The sequence below is a fragment of the Salminus brasiliensis genome, chromosome 20 (assembly GCF_030463535.1).
Source record: "Salminus brasiliensis chromosome 20, fSalBra1.hap2, whole genome shotgun sequence".
Lineage (NCBI taxonomy): Eukaryota > Metazoa > Chordata > Actinopteri > Characiformes > Bryconidae > Salminus > Salminus brasiliensis.
The window spans coordinates 902,108-926,063 of NC_132897.1; the positions used below are offsets into that span (position 1 = coordinate 902,108).

General features: G+C 41.6%; 1 protein-coding gene across 1 annotated transcript in view; it reads left to right on the forward strand.

Moving 5' to 3' along the window:
• Positions 1–23,956, forward strand: part of galnt9 (polypeptide N-acetylgalactosaminyltransferase 9) — a 106,826-nt gene that overhangs the window by 45,608 nt on the left and 37,262 nt on the right. The window contains exons 5-6 of the mRNA XM_072664896.1: positions 3,017–3,191; positions 20,984–21,181. Of these exons, the coding sequence (XP_072520997.1) occupies positions 3,017–3,191; positions 20,984–21,181 (373 nt within the window). The remainder of the gene's footprint in view (positions 1–3,016; positions 3,192–20,983; positions 21,182–23,956) is intronic.

The window sequence follows — 23,956 nt, forward strand, 5'->3', positions numbered from 1 at the left end:
CTACTGTATTAGCCGAGGGGGAACATATTAGCTTATGGCTACTGTATTAACCGAGGGGAAACATATTAGCTTATGGCTACTGTATTAACCGAGGGGGAACATATTAGCTTGTGGCTACTGTATTAACCGAGGGGGAACATATTAGCTTGTGGCTACTGTATTAACCGAGGGGGAACATATTAGCTTGTGGCTACTGTATTAACCGAGGGGGAACATATTAGCTTATGGCTACTGTATTAACTGAGGGGGAACATATTAGCTTGTGGCTACTGTATTAACCGAGGGGGAACATATTAGCTTATGGCTACTGTATTAACCGAGGGGGAACATATTAGCTTATGGCTACTGTATTAACTGAGGGGGAACATATTAGCTTGTGGCTACTGTATTAACCGAGGGGGAACATATTAGCTTATGGCTACTGTATTAGCCGAGGGGGAACATATTAGCTTATGGCTACTGTATTAACTGAGGGGGAACATATTAGCTTGTGGCTACTGTATTAACCGAGGGGGAACATATTAGCTTATGGCTACTGTATTAGCCGAGGGGGAACATATTAGCTTATGGCTACTGTATTAACCGAGGGGGAACATATTAGCTTATGGCTACTGTATTAACTGAGGGGGAACATATTAGCTTATGGCTACTGTATTAACCGAGGGGGAACATATTAGCTTATGGCTACTGTATTAGCCGAGGGGGAACATATTAGCTTATGGCTACTGTATTAACCGAGGGGGAACATATTAGCTTATGGCTACTGTATTAGCCGAGGGGGAACTGAGGGGGTGTGTTAGTGTGTGTGTGTGTGTGTGTGTGTGTGTGTGTGTGTTAGTGTGTGTGTGTGTGTGTGTGTGTATTTATAGACATAGTAAAGATGAAAGTCAGTAGGTGTGTAACAGTTAATGCTAGTTTAAGAAAATGACCCAAAGCTAACTCACTAGCCACAAGCTAAAATGCTATTCAAGCTAAAATAGGCTAATTGGCTGCGAGCAACACACTAGCCCTTAAGCTACAATGTTAGCTCCAAGCTAGCACACTAGCCACATGTGAATACTGTATGTTATCCCTGAGCTGCCGTGAGGCCGTGGTGGCTCAGTGGTTGGAGCAGTAGGCTATTTAGCTTTTATATAGTGTATTAGCCTGTGGGTAATGCTTTAGCTTGGGGAAAACATATTAGCTTGTGGCTAGTGCTTTAGCTTGGGGAAAACATATTAGCTTGTGGCTAGTGCTTTAGCTTGAGGCAAACATATTAGCCTGTGGCTAGTGTATTAACAGTGGGGGAAACATTTTAGCTTGTGGCTAATGCATTAGCTTGGGGAAAACATATTAGCTTGTGGCTACTGTATTAACCAAGGGGGAAACATTTTAGCTAGTAGCTAGTGCATTAGCTTGAGGCAAACATATTAGCTTGTGGCTAGTGCTTTAGCTTGGGGCAAACATAATAGCTTGTATGTAGTGTATTAGCTTGGGGCAAACATATTAGCTTGTGGCTAGTGTATTAACAGAGGGGGAATCATTTTAGCTTGTGGCTAGTGCTTTAGCTTGGGGCAAACATAATAGCTTGTATGTAGTGTATTAGCTTGAGGCAAACCTATTAGCCTGTGGCTAATGTATTAGCTTGGGGCAAACATTAGCTTGTGGCTAGTGCTTTAGCTTAAGGCAAACATATTAGCTTGTGGCTAGTGTATTAACAGTGGGGGAAACATTTTAGCTTGTGGCTAATGCATTAGCTTGGGGCAAACATAATAGCTTGTATGTAGTGTATTAAATTGGGGCAAACATATTAGCCTGTGGCTAATGTATGAGCTTGGGGCAAACATATTAGCCTGTGGCTATACTGTATTAACTGAGGGCAAACAGGTTAGCTTGTGGCTAGTGTATTAGCTTGGGGCAAACATATTAGCTTGTGGCTATACTGTATTAACTGAGGGCAAACAGGTTAGCTTGTAGCTAGTGTATTAGCTTGGGGCAAACATATTAGCTTGTGGCTATACTGTATTAACTGAGGGCAAACAGGTTAGCTTGTAGCTAGTGTATTAGCTTGGGGAAATATATTACTACATAACTTGAATACATTTACTCCTAAACCATAAAGCAATAATAATTATTATTTATATATATATATTTATATTCTGAGCTAAAAGCAGGGGTGTCATTAGAGCTAATTAAAGGCATTAATTAAACAAGCAAAGGCATCAGTTACGTTAGCTTAGGCTTTATGTATGCTAGCTTGTAACGGGAGCATTGATAACACAATTGTAATATTGCTACTATCATCATCATCATCATCATCGTCATTATTATTATTATTATTATTTTTATTTTTATTAGGGGTACATATGTACCCCTCTAAATTCTTGATGTGCTCCAGTACAACAAGTAGTCTAGAAATGTCCCCGGTTCTAAGATCACCAAGAGTTAACGAGTCCACCGATCGGCCATAACATTAGGACCAGCTGAAGTAAAGACCACGGATGATCTGGGTCCAGAGGCTCCTGATAAGGGGTGGATCTATATTAGGCAGCGAGTGAACAGTCAGTTCTTGAAGGTGATGAAGCGTAAGAATCTGAGACACTTTGACAAGAACCAAACTGTGATGTTCTAGACAGTGACTGGGTCAGAACATCTCCAGAACACCAGCAACAGGTCTTGTGGGGTGTTCTGTCCTGGTATGCAGTGGTCAGTACAGACCTTCCAAAAGTGCTCCAAGGAAGGACAAGCCCCAAGACTCATTGATGCTCATGGAGGTCCCACCTCACGGCTTACAGGACTTAATGGATCTGCTGCTGTGGTTCGAAGGTGTCCAGATACCACAGAAAAACTTCCAGTCCAGGCCTCAAATACTTGGATCTATGTGGTGGCACAAGGGGGACCTGCTCAATATTAGGCGGTGGTACTAATGTTATGGCTGTTGTTAGTGTTAGGGTGGACTCTTCGGATCTAACATGCTGTGCTGCTTTGTGTAGTGTGTAATGTTTGTTTGTTTGTTTGTTTGTTGTTGTTTTCTCAGTGGAGCTGAAGTTTAATCTGGATCAGTACGTGAATAAGAGATATCCCGGCCTGGTCAAGATCGTCAGAAACTCAAAGAGGGAGGGGCTAATCCGGGCGAGGATTCACGGCTGGAACGCTGCTACGGCTCCTGTGGTGGGCTTCTTCGACGCTCACGTGGAGTTTAACACGGCCTGGTGAGCGAACTGCAGGAGAACCTGCTCTGATCTTCATGTTTTAGCACTAAATAAATACTTTTAGCAAAATGGTTCTATATAGGACCGGAAAAAAGATCATTATAACTCATAATAATAAACACTATAAAAAAAACACCATAAATAAATACTGTATAAAATAAACCATATAAATAAACTCTCTGTAAAATAGACACTAGAACTAAACAATCTATTATAAACACTATAAAATAAACACTCTATAACTGCATATCAGAATTAGAATCAGATCCCAGGGGGGAAATTGCAGTTGTTACAGTTGCAACCGTTTGTGTATGAATAAACACTATAAAATAACACTGTAAATAAACACTCTATAAAATAAACATTCTATAAAAACTATATAAAATAAACACTATAAAATAAACACTGAAACAAACAATATAAACAAACACTATAAAATAAACACTCTATAAATCAACACTATAAATAAACACTCTATAAAATAAACACTATGAAACACTGATAAAACAAACACTCTATAAAAACACTATAAAAACTATAAAATAAACACTATAAATAAACACTCTAGAAATAAACACCATAAAATAAACACTATGAAACACTATAAAATAAACATTCTATAAAATAAATACTCACAAATCAGCAGTATAAAATTAACACGCTGTAAATAAACACTATAAAATAAACACTAAAATAAACACTATAAAATAAAATACATTGAAAACAAAGAGAGAACTTGAAATATGTACATATATAAATTATATGAATATAATAAGTGAATTATTGCACACATATTAAATTGAATTACAGGTCTATTGTTATTGCATATATATATATATATATATATATATATATATATATATATATATATACACAGTATAATTTAAGTATTGCACATATGAACCATAATGTCACACACTGAGGAAGGAGTTGATGGCCACAGGTAGGAATGACCTCCTGTGGCGCTCTGTGGTGCACTTTGGTGAAATGAGCTCTGAATGTTCTCCTGTCCTCTCTAAGAACCCTTTTTGCTTGGTGTGTAATAGCTTGGGTGTCAGCGGCTGGTCTACACCTGAACTCATCATCAGTCAGTCTGATCAGTCTGTGGTCACCACTAAGACCCCTGAGAGTGGTTCTGATGGGGGGAGTGCAGCCGCAGCCAGAATTAAAACTTATTACCTCAGCAGCAATTAATCCTAATTAAGGCTGCTCGTTAGAGGAATATGACCTCCATTTGGGAGTTATGGATTAACCATTAATGAGCTTTTCCGCTTTGTTCTGCCACAGAGGAATCTAATCAGAGAGAAATGGGCTTTCTGCTCCAGCTGGACGAAGCTGGACGAGCACGTTCAATAAAGACACGCGTCACGGTTTGTTCAGAGGTTCTATTGACCCGAACCCTGACTGAACAGTCTTTACTTCAGAGCAGATTTTATTAAAGCAGCATTTATGGAGAGTTGGTAGTATTTGCTCCTGGGCTCCCCCTACAGGTGAAGAGTGTCATTCCCTTTTACTCCACTGCAGGGAAGACAAATCACACTTGTATCTGGTGCGCTGTATCTGTGGGGGACCACTGTTATGATCCTGTTACATGACATCTGTAGTGTGACAGCATTTTTAAAGTTTTAAAATTAAACACACACACACACACACACACACACACACAGATTTACAGCTGTGTTTTGAAGGCTGAAGCAGGCATATGGAGTCGGGATAAAAGGCCAAAGTCAAGTCAGAATAATCGATAGTGTTCAAACAAAGGCCTCCTCCCCGAGACACCCCCTGCCCACCCTATCCCCCTTTCCACCCCCCCATCACACCGGCCGCTCCACAAAGGTCAAGCGTATTTGATAAATATCAAAACACTGCGGACCTTTCCTGACTAACACTATCACAGACACAGATACACACACACACACACACACACACACAACTACAACATCAGCATCAAACATTTTTCACATTGAGCAAGGAGGCTGGCAACCATGCCAAAAGTTTTGGCACCCTTGAAGAATGTTGTCCATTAAAAATTGTGCACCTCCTAAAGAGTGACTTTACAGGAGAAGGCAGAAATGCTCTTAACTTTGAATGGAAGTCGATGTAAAATAAGAGCCTCCAATTCCAATGAATTAATCCATTAATCCAAATTAATTAATTCATCACATAATTAATTCCAATTAAATCTCAATTGGTCCATTCATCCAGAACGATTTACACAGTGTACAGAAGCAGCTACAGGGTTCAGACCATGGAGAAAACTAAAACCGAAAAATGGAGATACATGATTTTAAGTGTCCTGCTGTAGTTTAATCAAGCGAATTCGGGTTCTTTAAATGATTTAGGGTTCTTTGCATTTGTAGAACCTTTTTGCATAGCACCAAAACATCCCTGCTTTTCAGTACACATTAAGCTAACAGGGTTCTGTATAATACTACAAAAAATGATCATTTGACTCCTGGAAGCCTTTTGGTTCTATGTAGAAATAGAAAGAACCATATATAGGAGTTTGTTCTTATGTAAGAAGAACCATTACACCAGTGGGTTTTTAATGGTTGTATGATTCTGTGTAGAACCACTGAAGAACCCTTTTTAAAGAGTACACTACTGTATATAGACCCCTTTTTTGCTAAGAGTGTACAATAAACCTAGTGTTAGCGTTACTATAGTAACAGTATGTACACCTGTAACGGCTGAACTAACCTTTTAATTAGGTAATTACACTGTTAGATGCATAATTAATTAGATTAATTACTGGACTTACTTTGGACCAAAGATAGGCCATGTTTCCACTGTACTGCATGTGTCCTAATACTTTTGGTAATTTGTATTTAACGACAGGTCATTCTATCATTCCCTAACACATTATAAGGTACTCTGTATGGACAAAAGTATTGGGACACTGAAATTAGGGGTATTAAAAGAGTTTCTCCTGCTTTTGTTGGAGTAACTGTCTCTGCTGTCCAGAGAAGAAGACTTACTTCTAGATTTTGGAGACGGAGCATTGCTGTGAGGATTTGATTGATTGCATTCAGCCATAAAAGTGTTAGTGAGTTCAGGATGTTTTTAGGATGATCACCACTCCACCATCATTCCAGAGAACACAGTTCTTCCACTGCTCCACAGCTCCTCAATGCTGGGGGGCTTTATACCCCTCTAGCCCACGCCTGGCTTTATTAGGCAGCATGGTGCCAATAGGGTCATGATGTTGATCTGCTCCAGAGAGTCCTATTCTATTGGCAGTACTTCTTCTCTACAGGGACTAGACAAGCTGTATGTGTGTAGCCGACTGCATTCATTAGAAGGGGTGTCCACAAACATTTGGACATGCAGTGTATTTCTGACACTATTTCTGCTAGGTTTGGAGGTGAGCTGAGGTGATTAGTAAACAAGGAACAGGAAGTTCTGAAAGCGAGATTGCTTTCCTATTTATGACCGAATACATTCCCTGCTGTCTAAACACACACACACACACACACACACACACACACACACACACACACATCAGCCATCCTGACCACTGACAGGCTGACAGGCTTAAATTAGAGAGCAATTACAGTGTGTGGAGTAATTTGTTACATGCTGTTTACAGATGCCATTCACACTCCAGCCTCAGAAAACTCTGGCATTCCACAGCAGCACATATTTGTAGGCCCAGCATTAAGATGTTGTTTAGGTTTTTTTATTAGTTATATTTCTATATTCATAATTGGACCTAATTAAAATAGCACCTTGTGTGTTTAAGGTGGTAGTAACTTCAGGGTCCTGCAGATGGCGCTGCATGAGGATGATGGGACTATAAATAGCTGTGACGGGGTTCATAGATTGAGAAGAGGTGGTGCAGTGCAGCGAGGGTCTTGTTGGATGTGTGGAAAATGGGTCGGAAAGCAGATACAGTTAAAGATTGGCTAAAAGAAGTGACTGCATGTGGGCATGGCCAAAGGCCACAGTGTGAAGGAAGGAGCTGAATCTGCAGGTGTGTGGAAGCTTACGGTCATACGGGTCTACCAGCAGTGGCAGAAGTCAGCGCAGGTCCTTCACCACCAACTTCTAAAAGGACACTCTGCAAGGGGCCTGCATTTTCAGTCCCCAAAGCTAGTTCCTGTACGTTAGTTTGTTTATGTATGTATACATATATATATATAAACAAACAAACATATATATATAATGTTTGTATTTTTTTAGGCTTATGATGTAATAAGTACCTATTTATTATTGATATTTACATAATTACTTTACACCTTTATATACAGAATAGATATTAATCTTAAATTTTTTGATAAAGTTGTAATCTAACCTGCAGAATAATCTAAAATTATCTGAATTTCCCTCGTTTTAATAGAAGCGTGGTTTAATAGCAGACTGGTGACCCAGCTGTCTGATAGCGGACGGCAGAGCCGGACCCGTTTTCTGTGCTTTTGTTTTCCATTAAACAAACAGGAGGAGACAAGGAGGGTCAAGTTAAGGGATATTCATGAGGACGATGACGCAGAACAAGTATTTGCCAAAAGTATTGGGACACCTGCTCATTAATTTTAAAATAGGGTTGATCCTGCTTTTATTGGAGTAACTGTCTCAACTGTCCAGGGAAAAAGGCTTTCTACAAAATATTTAAGGAGCATTGCTGTGAGGATTTGATTGCATTCAGTGAGGTCAGGAGTGTAAGTGAGGTCAGGATAATCACCATACCCCTCTAGCCCACGCCTGGTATTATTAGGCAGCATGGAGCCAATAGGGTCATGATGTTGATCTGAAACTGATAAACCAGTGTAATCAGATATACTGCACTGATGTACCAATATATAGCAATATTAAAGCAGTATGATATTTTGTCCTTATCGTGCTGCCTCACTGTGTGGAATAAGCCTCTGCTGTAGCCACCTGGCGTGCTGTGTGTACAGCGTGTGTGTACATTACGCTCCACAAGCCCAGAGTGTGTGTTTGTGTTCAGTAGGTGGGATTTCCAGCTCCAGCTGTGTATTTGATCATTTTTTTCCCATGTGTTTATTCCCCATCAGTCCCTGTGCTCCCACGCGTCGGCTGTGACCTGAGCGACCAGTAAAGATTATTCTTCAGCGTAGATATGAATTATGTAGAGCAGGTAAGACCCAGGCCTCCCCCTGGCCGGGGTGGATTTGATAACTGCAGCTATAAATATATTCATAAGCTGAGGGTGCAAATACATCCTATTGTTCATATTATGGTAATGTGAACTGGCACTGGGAGTGATAAGTGAGATGGATGGGCCGGGGTGAGGAGTGACCTTGTTAGAACAGTCAGCTGCGCTTTTAGTTCGCGGGAAAGGGGGGGTTTAAAAAGTGTGTGTGTGTGTGTGTGTTTTGTATATTTTAAGGACAGGAATGTCCTGACTTTGTAAGAAAATGAGAAAAACAATCATCAGAATTGCTGCTGACTTTGTAGTGTTTTTAGAAATGCTGATATATATATATGTTTATATAGTGCACATTAGACATATGTATATACATGTACAGGAGAACTATATGTATAAATATGGGACATTATGTAGGGTGGTCTCATTATGTAGATTATGTAGGGTGGTCTCTTAATTATTTCTGGAGCTGTATATAAATATATATATATATTTGAGGCACAATATTACATATAGTCGAATATATATATCATACATATGAAGTATTATAAGTACACAAGATTAAATCAAGGGTATTAAAAAGAGTTGAAGGAGCATTGCTGTGAGGATTTGATTGCATTTGATTGCTTGTGGGTGGAGCCTGAATAGAAAACATTAGTCTATCATTTATCTGGTTCATTAGAAGAACAATTAAAAGGCCGCTGAAGTGTGGAGTACATGCCTACTCATATTTGTGCTGGTAATTATGAGATTAGTTACATTGTGTGATTTACATATTCAAATAAATGCAAATGCGGCAGCTATGCTGACCTTAGCATTAGTGTTCTCTTGTTTCCGCTGCTACATTTAACATACACTACATGTCCAAAAGTCTGTGGACACCCCTTCTAATGAATGCATTCAGCTACTTAGGGTTGCACCAATTGCTGACACAGATGTGCAAATGCACACACACAGAAGTCTTGTCTAGTCCCTGTAGAGAGTCATGTGACCTTTTCAGTCAAGGGAACTGAACTACTGTAGTATAAACACATCCTTAGTTTCCACAGCACTTCACATGCCAATCAATCGTTTTTTTCAATATACTATTGATAACATTGATTCAAATGAACTCTTACATCAATACAGCGGTCAGCAGAGACAGCAGTGTTTAAATCCATTTCCCCTCAGTCCTTTATTAAATCACGTATCATAACAGCTTCGGCTGTGCAGCTGACTGCGCTTCATTCGTTTGATGGTATTTCCCTCGAGACGTTTTAATAGAAGCGTTAGCAGACTGGTGACCCAGCTGTCTGGAGGCAGGCGGCAGAGCTGGACCCGTTTTCTGTGCTTTTGTTTTCCATTAAACAAACAGGAGGAGACCGAGTAGAGGAGAAGGGTGAAGATAACTGATATTCATGAGGACGATGACGCAGAACAAGTATTTGACAAAAGTATTGGTAAAAGTATTGGTATTTGACAAAAAGGTGGTTACCATAGTGTTGCTGAGTGGTTTCTGTGGTATCCCAAGATGTTGCTGTGGTGCTGTTAAGTGATTACTAGGTGGTTGCTATGGTATCCCTGGTATCTGATGTGGTGTTGTTAAATTAGTGCTTGGTTGTTGACATGATGTTGCTAGGTGGTTGCTATTGTATCCCAGGTGTCTGGTATGGTGTTGTTAAATGATTGCTAGGTTGTCAATATGGTGTTGCTAAGCGGTTGCTATGGTATCCCAGGTGTTACTAAACAGGGGCCAGTGGTGACTCAGTGGTTAGAGCCATGTTTGCGTTAGGCTGTTGCTACGTGGTTGCTATGGTATGTCCTTAGTGTTGTAAGCTGGGTCGTTAATGACAGGGTTGTGGGTTTGATACCCAGGTTGGCCAAGCTGCCACTGTTTGGCCCCTGAGCAAGGCCCTTAGCCTTAATGCTTCCTGGGTACCACCGCTCCAGAGACATGCACTCACTATCTGCTGTGTGTGTGTGTGTGTGTGTGTGTAGGTGTGTGTGTGTCCTCACTAGTGTGTATGTGTGTGCTGCATGGATGGGGTAAAGGCGGAAGTCAAATGGTGATTGTGGTGGTGTCTTTGCTATCTAGCTGGTTGCTATCTAGCTGGATCCCAGGTGGCTGCTTTGGTGTTATTAAGTGGTTGCTATGGAATCCCAGATGGTTGATATAGTGTTGCTGTATGGTTGCCTAGGCCAGTCGTACTACCATCACTAGTTAAATGGAAAAAACACTGGTGTCAGATCCCTGTAGAGAAGTACGACCAATAGAATAGGACTCTCTGGAGCTGTTGGCACCATGCTGCCTAATGCCAGGCGTGGACTAGAGGGGGTATAAAGCCCCCCAGCATTGAGAAGCTGTGGAGCAGTGGAAGAACTGTGTTCTCTGGAATGATGGTGGAGGAGCTCCATCCAGTACTTTTAGATGGGATGAGTTGGGGATGATGAGGTGGGGTGGTGATCATCATCCAACATCCTGACCTCACTAACAAATACTCTTGTGGCTGAATGCAATCAAATTCTCACAGCAATGCTCCTTCTCCAAAATCTAGTAGAAAGTCTTCTTCTCTGGACAGTAGAGACAGTTACTCCTTTAAATGAATGAGCAGGTGTCCCAATACTTTTTGTCCATATTGTGTATATTTATATGTATTGAATCCCAGGTGGTTGCTATAGTGTTGCTATGTGGTTGCCTAGGCCAGTGATACCACCATCACTGGTTAAATGGGAAAAAGACTGGTTCAGTTAGGGTTACAGTGCAGTGAAAGAGGTGCTAGTGGTGGAGGGAGAGTGTGGTGAGAGATAAGCTGAAGCTGGTGATGAAGAGGCTTTATGATCGTCTCTGGGGTGAGATCTGATTACAGCTCATAACTGCCTCATAAAGAAAACTGATCTAACGCCTCCTTTTAGTACGAGCCCTTGCTGCGGAAGTACACTGCAGAAGAGCCTCGGGCTCTTCATTAAGAGTAGAACTGGCCGGGTTCAGGGTTTGTAAAGGACATTTGGTTTCTTTCAGCAGACGTCGAGAGCTTTTAATGAAAAAATAATCAATACGGCTGTGTTTGAATGGCTGGATGTTCAAGAAGCACTTAGAGGGAAAGTTTCCACACGGTCTTTGGAGAAATGGGCAGATCCGCTCAGGTTTATTTACACTCGCCGTCTGCTTCACTCTGTCCAGCATTTATCCGAGATTATCTGGTTTTATTTCTGTAAAGGATAATTAGGTTCCTTTGAGCTTGAAGTGCTCTCCACTAAGATGTTAGCCTTGATTGTTTCTGACGCTGTTTTTGCACAGCCAGATTTACCAAAAGTGAAATATTTACACATCACAATCAGCTCCTTCCCTGTAGAGACGTACTGCCAATAGAATAGGATTCTCTGGAGCAGATCAACATCATGACCCTATTGGCTCCGTGCTGCCTAGAGGGGTATAAAGCCCCCCAGCATTGAGGAGCTGTGGAGCAGTGGAAGAACTGTGTTCTCTGGAATGATGGTGATGGATCTCCATCCAGCACTTTTGGATGGGATGAGTTGGGGATGAAGAGGTGGGGTGGTGATCATCATCCAGCATCCTGACCCCACTAATGCTCTTGTTGCTGAATGCAATCAGATCCTCACAGCAACCCTTTTTAATAGCCTTGATTTCAGAAGAAACAGTGAATGAGCAGGTGTCCCAATACTTTTGTCCATATGTTGTCCATATTAGCCTATACTGACACCCAGGAAAAAAGTTCTGCTGAGGAACTCAGTTTTGAAAGAGGCTTCTTTTAACTCAAGATCTCGTCGCATTGCCAGAAGGGGGTCTCTAAAGCACTGGTTCTCAAACCAGCCCTCAGGGCCTCCAAATGGTTCTCAATGGTGCTCCATGTGTTGCACAAAAACTCTGGACTATTTGAGAACTACTGCTCCAAAGAACCATCCACTGGAAGTACTTCTTCAACCTGTGTGTTCTTCTTAGAACTTAACATAATTACAGTGAAGTTCTTTACTTTTAAAAGGGTTTTCACAATCAACATCTCAGAATAGGTTCTCCTAAACTGTGGTTCTCCGTCTGGTCACAGTTGTTCTGCATGTGTCCTCTTTGTTGTACCCCTGCTCTAAGGTACCATCTACTGACAAGTTCCAAAAGTACTTCCTTTGCTTTTTAGCAACCTTATTTTTAGGACTCTTTTGTGGGTTCCATCCACTTGTGGAACCAAAAGCACTTCTCAAATGTATTTTTTCCTAGAACCTTTACATCACTACAGTGAAGTCCTTTACTGTTAAAAGGTTCTTTACACTCAACATCTCATTGCGGCACTCTAAAACAGTGGTTCTCAAACTAGTCCTCCAGGCCTCCAAATACTTCACACTCGTTCTCCATGTGTCCTCTTCGTTGGGTTGGATCAAAACTTTCAACTATTTGAGAACCCTTGCTCTAAAGAACCGTCAATTGACAGGTTCATCTTCAACCAGTGCGTTCTTCTGAGTGTGCAGGTTCTTTAAACTTTCCAAGTAAGTTCTTCACGATCAACATCTCACATTCTCAGAATAGGTTCTCCTAAATCGTGGTTCTCAATCTGGTTCTCAGGGCTTCCACAGTTGTTCTGCAAGCGTCCTCTTTGCTGGGTTGGAAGAAACTCTGGACAGTTTAAGAACCCCTGCTCTAAGGAACCGTCTACTGACAAGTTCCAGAAGATCTTCTTCAGCTGCACTGTGAAGAAAAAGCTTTTTGGCAGCCATTTTTAGGAGTCCTTTGTGGGTTCCAGCCACTTGTGGAACCAAAAGCACTTCTCCAACAAATGTATTGTTTCTTAGAACCTTTAATTTCACAGTTGTTCTGCATGGACAGTTTGAGAACCCCTGCTCTAAGGAACAGTCTTCTGAAGTTCTTTGTACTAGAACCAAAAGTACTTCTTTAGTTGCATTGTGTAGGAAAAGCTTTTTAGGAGTTCTTCATGGGTTCCATTCACTTGTGGAACCAAAAGTACTTCTCCAACAAAGATTTTGTCCTCGAACCTTTAAAGCATTACATTAACTGCAGGTTCTTTAAACTTTTCAGAGGGTTCTTCACACTCTCTATCAGGTTCCCCGGGCTGGTCCACAGCTGTGCTCCATGTGTTGCATGTTGAAGAATGGTTTACTAAAAAGGTTCTTTGTGGAACCATATGTCCTTCTTTAGACGGTTCTTAACGGGTTCTACACTAAAATCAGTGGTTCTTTGAGTGCTTAAGTGGTTCTTTCACTGGTTAAATGCTTCCTCAAATACAAGGAACACGTCTTGGAGAAAGCTTTGTAGAAGCTTATCCACAATCCCGCACCGTTCCAAGCCGTAAAACTCTTGTTGTGGTGTAGTACCGATCGAATTGCAGCTGGAGTGCCCTCACAAGTTCCAGAGTGATTAGAACACTAATTAGCACATTAATGCATGGCTTCCTTCATTAGCCTGTGTAAATACTGGAGTCGGGCTCTCGGGAGGAGAATCATTATTTTATATTTACAGCAAAAATGAGATCTGATTCTTCTCGCCGGTCGGTGCAAACCTTCTGCAGTGCTCAGAGCCCAAGAGGCAGCTGGGTTTTAACGGGATGAGGAAGCCAGCTTTACTGTGACAGTCTATAGCACGCCCAAAGGCGATAACACTCTCTCTGCCTTTGGGGCGGCTCCGGAGATCTATAATGTACTTAAAAACAGCATGGAAAAGAAATCAGCTCCCTCTCTTCCTGAGGAAAACAGCTTGATGGAACGTTTGGCTTCGTTTAGTCGGGCAGAGTAGCTTTTTAAACAGGCACCATTGGGAGCACCTTGGGACCAGGCAGTTCATGGGGCCGTAAATGAGGCGAGATTCCATTATCTGATAGAGGCACATGAGAGAAAGTTTCCTAATTCCAGATATGTCACGCAGGAATTTCATCAGTGGCGGAGAATGGAGGGGTAATCTCTAAGGAGTGTGTTCCTGAGCTATCTGTAAAGGGAGAGCGGCAGGGCTGATAGCGTGGCTGTGCCGCAGAAGATGACACATAAAGTCAAGCACAGTGCGAGATAGGGATCAGGGTTTACTCGGCAGATCAGACGGAGTGCGTGGCTCGGCCTTTACCGCTCACTGTTTGGAAAGAGTTTGAATACTCGGGTAATATAAACACCTAACACTGTCGTACTGAACTGCTGCAGAACCACAGCTGAGTCAGAGAACACGGCCCAGCAAGGTTGGGGGAGTTTGTTCAGTTGGAGAACGAGGATGGTTGGTGGAGAATGATGGTGTTCATTGGAGAATGACGGTAGTGTTCGGTGACAATGATAGTGTTTGGTGACAAATAATGATGGAGAATGGTGTTTTGTAGTAATTAGTGGTGTTTGGTGGAGAATGATAGTGTTTGGTGGAGAGTGATGGTGTTTTGTAGTAAATGATGGTGTTTGATGGAGTATGATGGTGTTTATTGGAGAATGATGGTGTTTGGTGGAGAATGATGGTGTATAGTAGAGGATGATGGTGTGTAGTGGAGGATGATGGTGTTTGGTGGAGAATGATGGAGTGTAGTGGAGGATGATGATGTTTAGTGGAGAATGATGGTGTTTAGTGGAGAATGATGGTGTTTGATAAAGAATGATGGTGTTTGATAAAGAATGATGGTGTTTGGTGGAGAATGATGGTATTTTTAGAGAATGATGGTGTATGGTGGAGAATATATGGTGTTTGGTGGTGACTGATGGTGTTTTGTAGTTAAATGATGGTATTTGGTGAAGAATGGTGTTTGGTGGAGAATGATGGTGTTTATTGGATAAGAATGGTGTTTTGTAGTAAATTATGGTGTTTGATGGAGTATGATGGTGTTTATTGGAGAATGATGGTGTTTGGTGGAGAGTGATGGTGTTTTGTAGTAAATGATGGTGTTTGATGGAGTATGATGGTGTTTATTGGAGAATGATGGTGTTTGGTGGAGAATGATGGTGTATAGTGGAGGATGATGGTGTTTGGTGGAGAGTGATGGTGTTTTGTAGGAAATGATGGTGTTTGGTGGAGAATGATGGTGTATAGTGGAGGATGATGGTGTTTAGTGGAGAATGATGGGTTTTGGTGGAGAATGATGGTGTTTGATAAAGAATGATGGTGTTTGGTGGAGAATGATGGTATTTTTAGAGAATGATGGTGTTTGGTGGAGAATATATGGTGTTTGGTGGTGACTGATGGTGTTTTGTAGTTAAATGATGGTATTTGGTGAAGAATGGTGTTTGGTGGAGAATGATGGTGTTTATTGGATAAGAATGGTGTTTTGTAGTAAATTATGGTGTTTGATGGAGTATGATGGTGTTTATTGGAGAATGATGGTGTTTGGTGGAGAGTGATGGTGTTTTGTAGTAAATGATGGTGTTTGATGGAGTATGATGGTGTTTATTGGAGAATGATGGTGTTTGGTGGAGAATGATGGTGTATAGTAGAAGATGATGGTGTGTAGTGGAGGATGATGGTGTTTGGTGGAGAGTGATGGTGTTTTGTAGTAAATGATGGTGTTTGGTGGAGAATGATGGTGTATAGTGGAGGATGATGGGTTTTGGTGGAGAATGATGGTGTTTGATAAAGAATGATGGTGTTTGGTGGATAATGATGGTATTTTTAGAGAATGATGGTGTTTGGTGGAGAATATATGGTGTTTGGTGGTGACTGATGGTGTTTTGTAGTAAATGATGGTATTTGGTGAAGAATGGTGTTTGGTGGAGAATGATGGTGTTTATTGGATAAGAATGGTGTTTTGTAGTAAATTATGGTGTTTGATGGAGTATGATGGTGTTTATTGGAGAATGATGGTGTTTGGTGGAGAGTGATGGTGTTTTGTAGTAAATTATGGTGTTTGATGGAGTATGATGGTGTTTATTGGAGAATGATGGTGTTTGGTGGAGAATGATGGTGTAAAGTAGAGGATGATGGTGTGTAGTGGAGGATGATGGTGTTTGGTGGAGAGTGATGGTGTTTTGTAGTAAATGATGGTGTTTGGTGGAGAATGATGGTGTATAGTGGAGGATGATGGTGTTTAGTGGAGAATGATGGTGTTTAGTGGAGAATGATGGTGTTTAGTGGAGAATGATGGGTTTTGGTGGAGAATGATGGTGTTTGATAAAGAATGATGGTGTTTGGTGGATAATGATGGTATTTTTAGAGAATGATGGTGTTTGGTGGAGAATATATGGTGTTTGGTGGTGATTGATGGTGTTTTGTAGTAAATGATGGTATTTGGTGAAGAATGGTGCTTGGTGGAGAATGATGGTGTTTATTGGATAAGAATGGTGTTTTGTAGTAAATTATGGTGTTTGATGGATAATTGTGGTGTTTGGTGACACATAATGGCGTAGAATGATGGTATTTTAGAGAATGATGATGTTTGGAGAATGATGGTGTTTGGTGGAGAATGATGGTGTATAGTAGAGGATGATGGTGTTTGGTGGAGAGTGATGGTGTTTTGTAGTAAATGATGGTGTTTGGTGGAGAATGATGGTGTATAGTGGAGGATGATGGTGTTTAGTGGAGAATGATGGTGTTTAGTGGAGAATGATGGGTTTTGGTGGAGAATGATGGTGTTTGATAAAGAATGATGGTGTTTGGTGGAGAATGATAGTATTTTTAGAGAATGATGGTGTTTGGTGGAGAATATATGGTGTTTGGTGGTGACTGATGGTGTTTTGTAGTAAATGATGGTATTTGGTGAAGAATGGTGCTTGGTGGAGAATGATGGTGTTTATTGGATAAGAATGGTGTTTTGTAGTAAATTATGGTGTTTGATGGATAATTGTGGTGTTTGGTGACACATAATGGCGTAGAATGATGGTATTTTAGAGAATGATGATGTTTGGAGAATGATGGTATTTATTGGAGAATGATGGTGTTGAGATAAAAATGATAGTGTTTGGTGGAGAATGATGCTGTTAATTGGACAATGACGGTGTTTTGTAGTAAATCATGGTGTTTAGTGAAGAAAGATGGTGGAGAATATCAATATTTTATGAAAGATGATGGTGTTCAGATAAAAATGATGGTGTTTGGTAGAGAATGATTGTTTTGGTGGTAGAGAACAGTGGTTTGTAGTGGAGAATGATGGTGTTTATTGGAGAATGGTGTTGTTTTAATTAAGAACAGTGGAGTTTAGTAGAGAATATTAGTGTTTAGTGAGGAGTAATGGTGTTTGATGGAGAATTTAGTACATTGTGGAAAATTATGGTGCAATAAAGAAATGTCAGTTTACTCAGCATATCATAAACACCACCCACTTTCCATTCAAACTCCTTCTGTCTCCACCGTGTTGAGGATGGTAATCTGTTTTTTATGGAAGTGTGTGTTTTAGCTCTACTAACAATTAAGTGTTTATTGGGGTGAGATCAAACACTAATACATGTGGATAATGGGGAGGCGAGAGTTTCTACCAGAAGTTATGTTCTTCACCCACTTTGGGAAGTGTACAGGACCCGGAGTGGAGAGTGTGTCCTCGTATATCAGCTGCCGTCCTGCATGTGTTTTTTATAGCTCAGTGCGGGGCTCCTGAGGGAACTCGGCGCTTCACACTTTCACATGCAGCGAGTCCTGGCTTCCACGCTAGCAGCTCAAGGACAGAGAGAGATGGATGCTGTGAGTTTGCAAGGTTGGCAAAGTAGCAAGTCTCTCAGCCTAGCGCCGCTAATGCTAATTCACTATTAACGTTCTAAATTCTCTGCATAATGAAATGAGATGAGAACAGAGTCATTCAGAGTGAGTTTGGTGTGAAATTCTCAGAGCTGTGGTTCTACAATGGAGGTGAAGGGAAGCAGACGTCTGAAGCTCTAATAATAAAAGCTCCTCACAGAAAGTTCTTCACCTAATGGTGATGAAGACGCTGCCTGATGCCTGAGACACGGTTCTACCAGAGTTTGGATCTATTAAATCCATTAAAACTGGATTCACTGAAACATGCAGGGTGTTACGACCTCAATTCATCCTACAGCAGTTTAGCCCCACCCATTCAGCCTACAGCAGTTTAGCCCCACCTATTCAACCTACAGCAGTTTAGCCCCACCTATTCAACCTACAGCACTTTAACTCCACCCATTCGACCTACTAAAGTTTAGCCCCACCTATTTAGCCTATAGCAGTTTAGCCCCACCCATTCAGCCTACAGCAGTTTAGCTCCATCTGTTTAACCTACAGCAGTTTAGCCCCACCTATTCAACCTACAGCACTTTAACTCCACCCATTTGACCTACTAAAGTTTAGCCTCACCTATTTAGCCTATAGCAGTTTAGCCCCACCCATTCAGCCTACAGCAGTTTAGCTCCATCTGTTTAACCTACAGCAGTTTAGTCCCACCTATTCAACCTACAGCACTTTAACTCCACCCATTCGACCTACTAAAGTTTAGCCCCACCTATTTAGCCTATAGCAGTTTAGCCCCACCCATTCAGCCTACAGCAGTTTAGCTCCATCTGTTTAACCTACAGCAGTTTAGTCCCACCTATTCAACCTACAGCAGTTTAACTCCACTCATTCAGCCTACAGCAGTTTAATCCCACTCATTTAATTTACAGAACTTTAGCCCCACCCGTTCAACCCACCACAGTTTAGAAACCCCATTCATTGTTTTCCAGTGAAGGACGCTGTTAGCTATCTCTGTTTGACGGTTATGTAAATCTATAAAGTTCTTTATTAAATGAACAGTTAACTGCCAAGAAAAGGTTAGTTTCAGTTTGTGAGAACGTCAGTTCCTCAGTGAGGAGCTGGAGGAGCAGCAGTGCCGAGAGCTGAGGAATAAAGCAGTTTCTTTTAACTGCCTTTTTGATATTCGTTGAACACTTCCATTAAGCACCTCCTCAGTATGGCGTTTTTACAGTCGGCTCCACTTAGAGCTGTATTTAAGCCCCTCTCTCACCACCCGTCGTCACCCCCACCACGTAAATCTCTCACACACCGCCTGCAGGAGAGGATGGAGGCCAACAAGGAGGAGATGTGATGGAGAGATTAGACGAATGAGATAAATCACTCTTAAGACCTTCACACACTGAGATTCATTCAGACATGAGATTAATTTGCACACATGTTGAACTGATGGTGTCTTTCACACCAGACACAGCGTTCTTTACCATTTCATCTTACATTAATCACCTACTACTGTAGGAGTGAATTCTATAGAACAGCAAACATCAGCCACATCAAAACTTAACTAGATTTTATTATCACATCTACAGTACACTCCTGACCCACCATCACATCTACAGTACACTCCTGACTGACCCACCATCACATCTACAGTACACTCCTGACCCACCATCACATCTACAGTACACTCCTGACCCACCATCACATCTACAGTACACTCCTGACTGACCCACCATCACATCTACAGTACACTCCTGACCCACCATCACATCTACAGTACACTCCTGACCCACCATCACATCTACAGCACACTCCTGACTGACCCACCATCACATCTACAGTACACTCCTGACCCACCATCACATCTACAGTACACTCCTGACCCACCATCACATCTACAGTACACTCCTGACTGAACCACCATCACATCTACAGTACACTACTGACTGAACCACCATCACATCTACAGTACGCTCCTGACCCACCATCACATCTACAGTACGCTCCTGACTGACCCACCATCACATCTACAGTACACTCCTGACCCACCATCACATCTACAGTACGCTCCTGACCCACCATCACATCAACAGTACACTCCTGACTGACCCACCATCACATCTACAGTACACTCCTGAATGAACCAACATCACATCTACAGTACACTCCTGACTGAACCACCATCACATCTACAGTACGCTCCTGACCCACCATCACATCTACAGTACGCTCCTGACTGACCCACCATCACATCTACAGTACGCTCCTGACCCACCATCACATCAACAGTACACTCCTGACTGAACCAACATCACATCTACAGTACACTCCTGACTGAACCACCATCACATCTACAGTACGCTTCTGACCCACCATCACATCTATAGTACACTCCTGACCCATCATCACATCTACAGTACGCCCCTGACCCATCAACACATCTACAGTACACTCCTGACCCACCATCACATCTACAGTACGCTCCTGATCCTTCATCACATCTACAATGCACTCCTGTCCCACAATCACATCTCCAGTACATTCCTGACTGACCCACCGTCACATCTACAGCACACTCCTGACCCACCATCACATCTACAGTACACTCCTGACCCACCATCACATCTACAGTACACTCCTGATTGACCCACCATCACATCTCCAGTACACTCCTGATTGACCCACCATCACATCTCCAGTACACTCCTGACCCACCATCACATCCACAGTACACTCCTGACCCACCATCACGTCTACAGTACACTCCTGATTGACCCACCATCACATCTCCAGTACACTCCTGACCCACCATCACATCTACAGTATACTCCTGACTGACCCACCATCACATCTAGTATCACATCAGTCCATATGAGTCTCTGAGTGCGCTCGAATTCTACAGTATCGGCCCTTTTTATACAGGACGCTGTTATTTGTGCATAGCTAATCTGCTCCACTATCCAGTCCCATCAGTGTTCAAACACACACTCTGCATTCTGCTCACCTACACACTCTGCTTCTTTTACAGCCTACAGCATGACCGCTAACATTTGTTATCTCCCAGAGCTAATATTCTCTCTCTCTCTCTCTCTCTCTCTCTCTCGTGTGCAGGGCTGAGCCAATCCTGGCCAGAGTAAAGGAAGATCACACACGGATCATCCTCCCAGCCATAGACAACATCAAATACAACACCTTCGAGGTGCAGCAGTACGCAAACGCCGCCCACGGCTACAACTGGGGTCTGTGGTGCATGTACATCATCCCTCCTCAGGACTGGCTGGACAAAGGAGACGAGACCGCCCCCATCAGGTAAAAGCAGCCAATCAGCTTCATCCTAATGCATGAAGACGTTGGCTGAAATATTAATGAGAAGGGACACGGCTGATTAATATTTCATATTTCTGCCTGCTTTCATTTTTCCTCCCTGAATCAGAGCAGAGCCATCAGCGGTGATTCCACAGACCTATGTTACCGTTTTAGAGACCTGTTGCACATTTCTGATGATTTATTTCTTTTGTTTTTGTGTTTTTGTGTTTATTTAACTGTGAACAGAGTTAGAACCAGATTACAGACGTACAGTGCTGTTAACAGCAGTTATCTATATTTATCATTATATATTAGATATATATCTATATATAGATTTTATTCCAAGTGGAGCATTTCTATTGGTCTGTTCATCGTGACATTCTGGTACAATATAAAGAACAACTGCCAGATTTATATTATATAAAAAAAGTTCACATAAAAAAAGGTTCTCCATTTTTGCTGCCTGGAGTGAAGCACCATCTTCCCGGCTTCAACCCACCAGCACCGCAGCTTCTGTTTTTCCTTAAAGGCAGTGTCCGTTTTCCGTAAAGGCAGCCTCTGGTTTTCCATAAAGGCAGCCTATGGTTTTCGTTAAAGCTAGTATCCATTTTCCTTAAAGGCAGCTTCTGGTTTTCGTTAAAGTCAGCGTCTGTTTGTCTTAAAGGCATCTCTTGTTTTTCCTTAAAGGCAGTGTCCATTTTCCTTAAAGTCAGCGTCTGTTTGTCTTAAATGCATCTTCTGTTTTTCCTTAAAGGCTGCTTCTGGTTTTCATTAAAGGCAGTTTTTGGTTTTCCTTAAAGGCAGCTTATCCCAAACTGGCCAGTGTTTCCAGAAAACATCCACACCCCTGTCAGTGATCAGATGTTATTTTGGGTGAACATACCTTCAGATTTCCTTCAGACCCTGAGCTGAAGCCTGAAGTTCTGTCTGTCCTGAAACTGGACTCTGGTTTGGCCTCCTGGCGTACTTGTCAATATTTTCCACTGGTCTGAAATCTGTTCAAGGCTGCCAAAGCTGGGATAAAGTATCGGACTGGCAGAAGTGCTATTTATTATTTATAACCCAGATGGGCAGTCCAGAGGAGAGGGGAAACATGACCGGTCCAATATTACTGCAGATGACCCCTGCTTTCACTTCATATCTGGCTTTACTGACTGCCAGGCCGAGGGCTTTGATATGATTTGCAGTTGAGTTGCTGTTCTCTCCAACTGTCCAGAAACACCTACAGCCTGACAGTGACCTTCATTCTTTGAGCTGAATCCATCAAGAAACGGCTATGAAAGATTCCAGAGTCCTCGTCAATTTTCCTGAGTTTTTACAGTTAAGTTCTTTACAGCTAAATTCAGACACTAATATTATGTAACATATCTTTGTTCACTGAAACTAGACGAGTAAAAGGAGTGTTTAAATGCTGAGGGCAGATTGTAACAGCTTAGCGAAGCGCAAGGAAGAGCATCCTGTATCAAAGGCTGTGTTTAGAGGACATTAATACTTTAGGTCTTATTTCATTTCAGTTTTTATTATTAGTGTTATCATAAATAATGTGTTACAGTGGCAATATACTGATCACAAGGGACTGATATAATGAGAATAAACAACTGTTTCAGTTTTCCTTAAAGGCTGCTTCAGTTTTCCTTAAAGTTTGCTTCAGTTTCAGGTTTTCCTTAAAGGCTGCTTCAGGTTTCTCTAAAGACTGCTTCAGTTTTCAGTTTTCCCTAAAGGCAGCTTCAGTTTTCCCTAAAGGCTGCTTCAGTTTTCAGTTTTCCCTAAAGACTGCTTCGGTTTTCCCTAAAGGCTGCTTCGGTTTTCCCTAAAGGCTGCTTCCATTTTCCCTAAAGACTGCTTCAGTTTTCAGTTTTCCCTAAAGGCTGCTTCAGTTTTCCCTAAAGACTGCTTCAGTTTTCAGTTTTCTTTAAAGGCTGCTTCCGTTTTCCTTAAAGTTTGCTTCAGTTTTTCGTTTTCCTTAAAGGCTGCTTCAGTTTTCAGTTTTCCCTAAAGACTGCTCCCGTTTTCCTTAAAGTTTGCTTCAGTTTTCCTTAAAGGCTGCTTCTGTTTTTCCATACAGACAGCTTCTGTTTCGTTACAGGCAGCTTTAGTTTTCTTTAATGCCAGCTTCATTTTCTGTCAAGGCAGCTTCTCTTTTCCTTAAAATCATCTTGCATTTTTCTTCAATGCAGCTTCAGTTTTCCTTTAAGGCGATAAAGGCAGTTTTCCTTAAAGACACATTCCATTTTTCTTTAAAAACACATTTCTTTTTCCTTTCAGGCAGCTTCTGTGTTCTTTATGACCCTGCTTTCTTTTTCTGTTAAGGCAGCTTCTGTTATCCTTAAAGACACTTAAAACTGTCTTTAAAGGCATCGTCCATTTTCCTTCCATCACACCTTTCCTGTCACTGTGGAGAGTTTTCTTACTGCACTGAAAACCAGTGAAAATCAAAAATGACTTCTAACAGGCAGTGCGTTTCAGCAGTGTCTCTGCGGCCTCAGAAATCCAGGTTTTCCGTAGACCCAGCTGCAGTATGTCTGCAGTGAACCGCTATTGGAAATCATTACAGCATCACTTCTGTACAGATTTTCATCCAACTCTCTGCGCTGCATCTTCAGCTGTAAAACACAGCTCGCTGGATCCATGGGTTATTTATAATATTCGCTCACAGACTGTTTATTTATATATTTATTGTTTGATTGTTATTTTTGCACTGTTAGTTGGACTGAAAGTGAAACTATATTGACTGAATAGACTGAATATATATATATACACGCATATAGGGAAGTACCT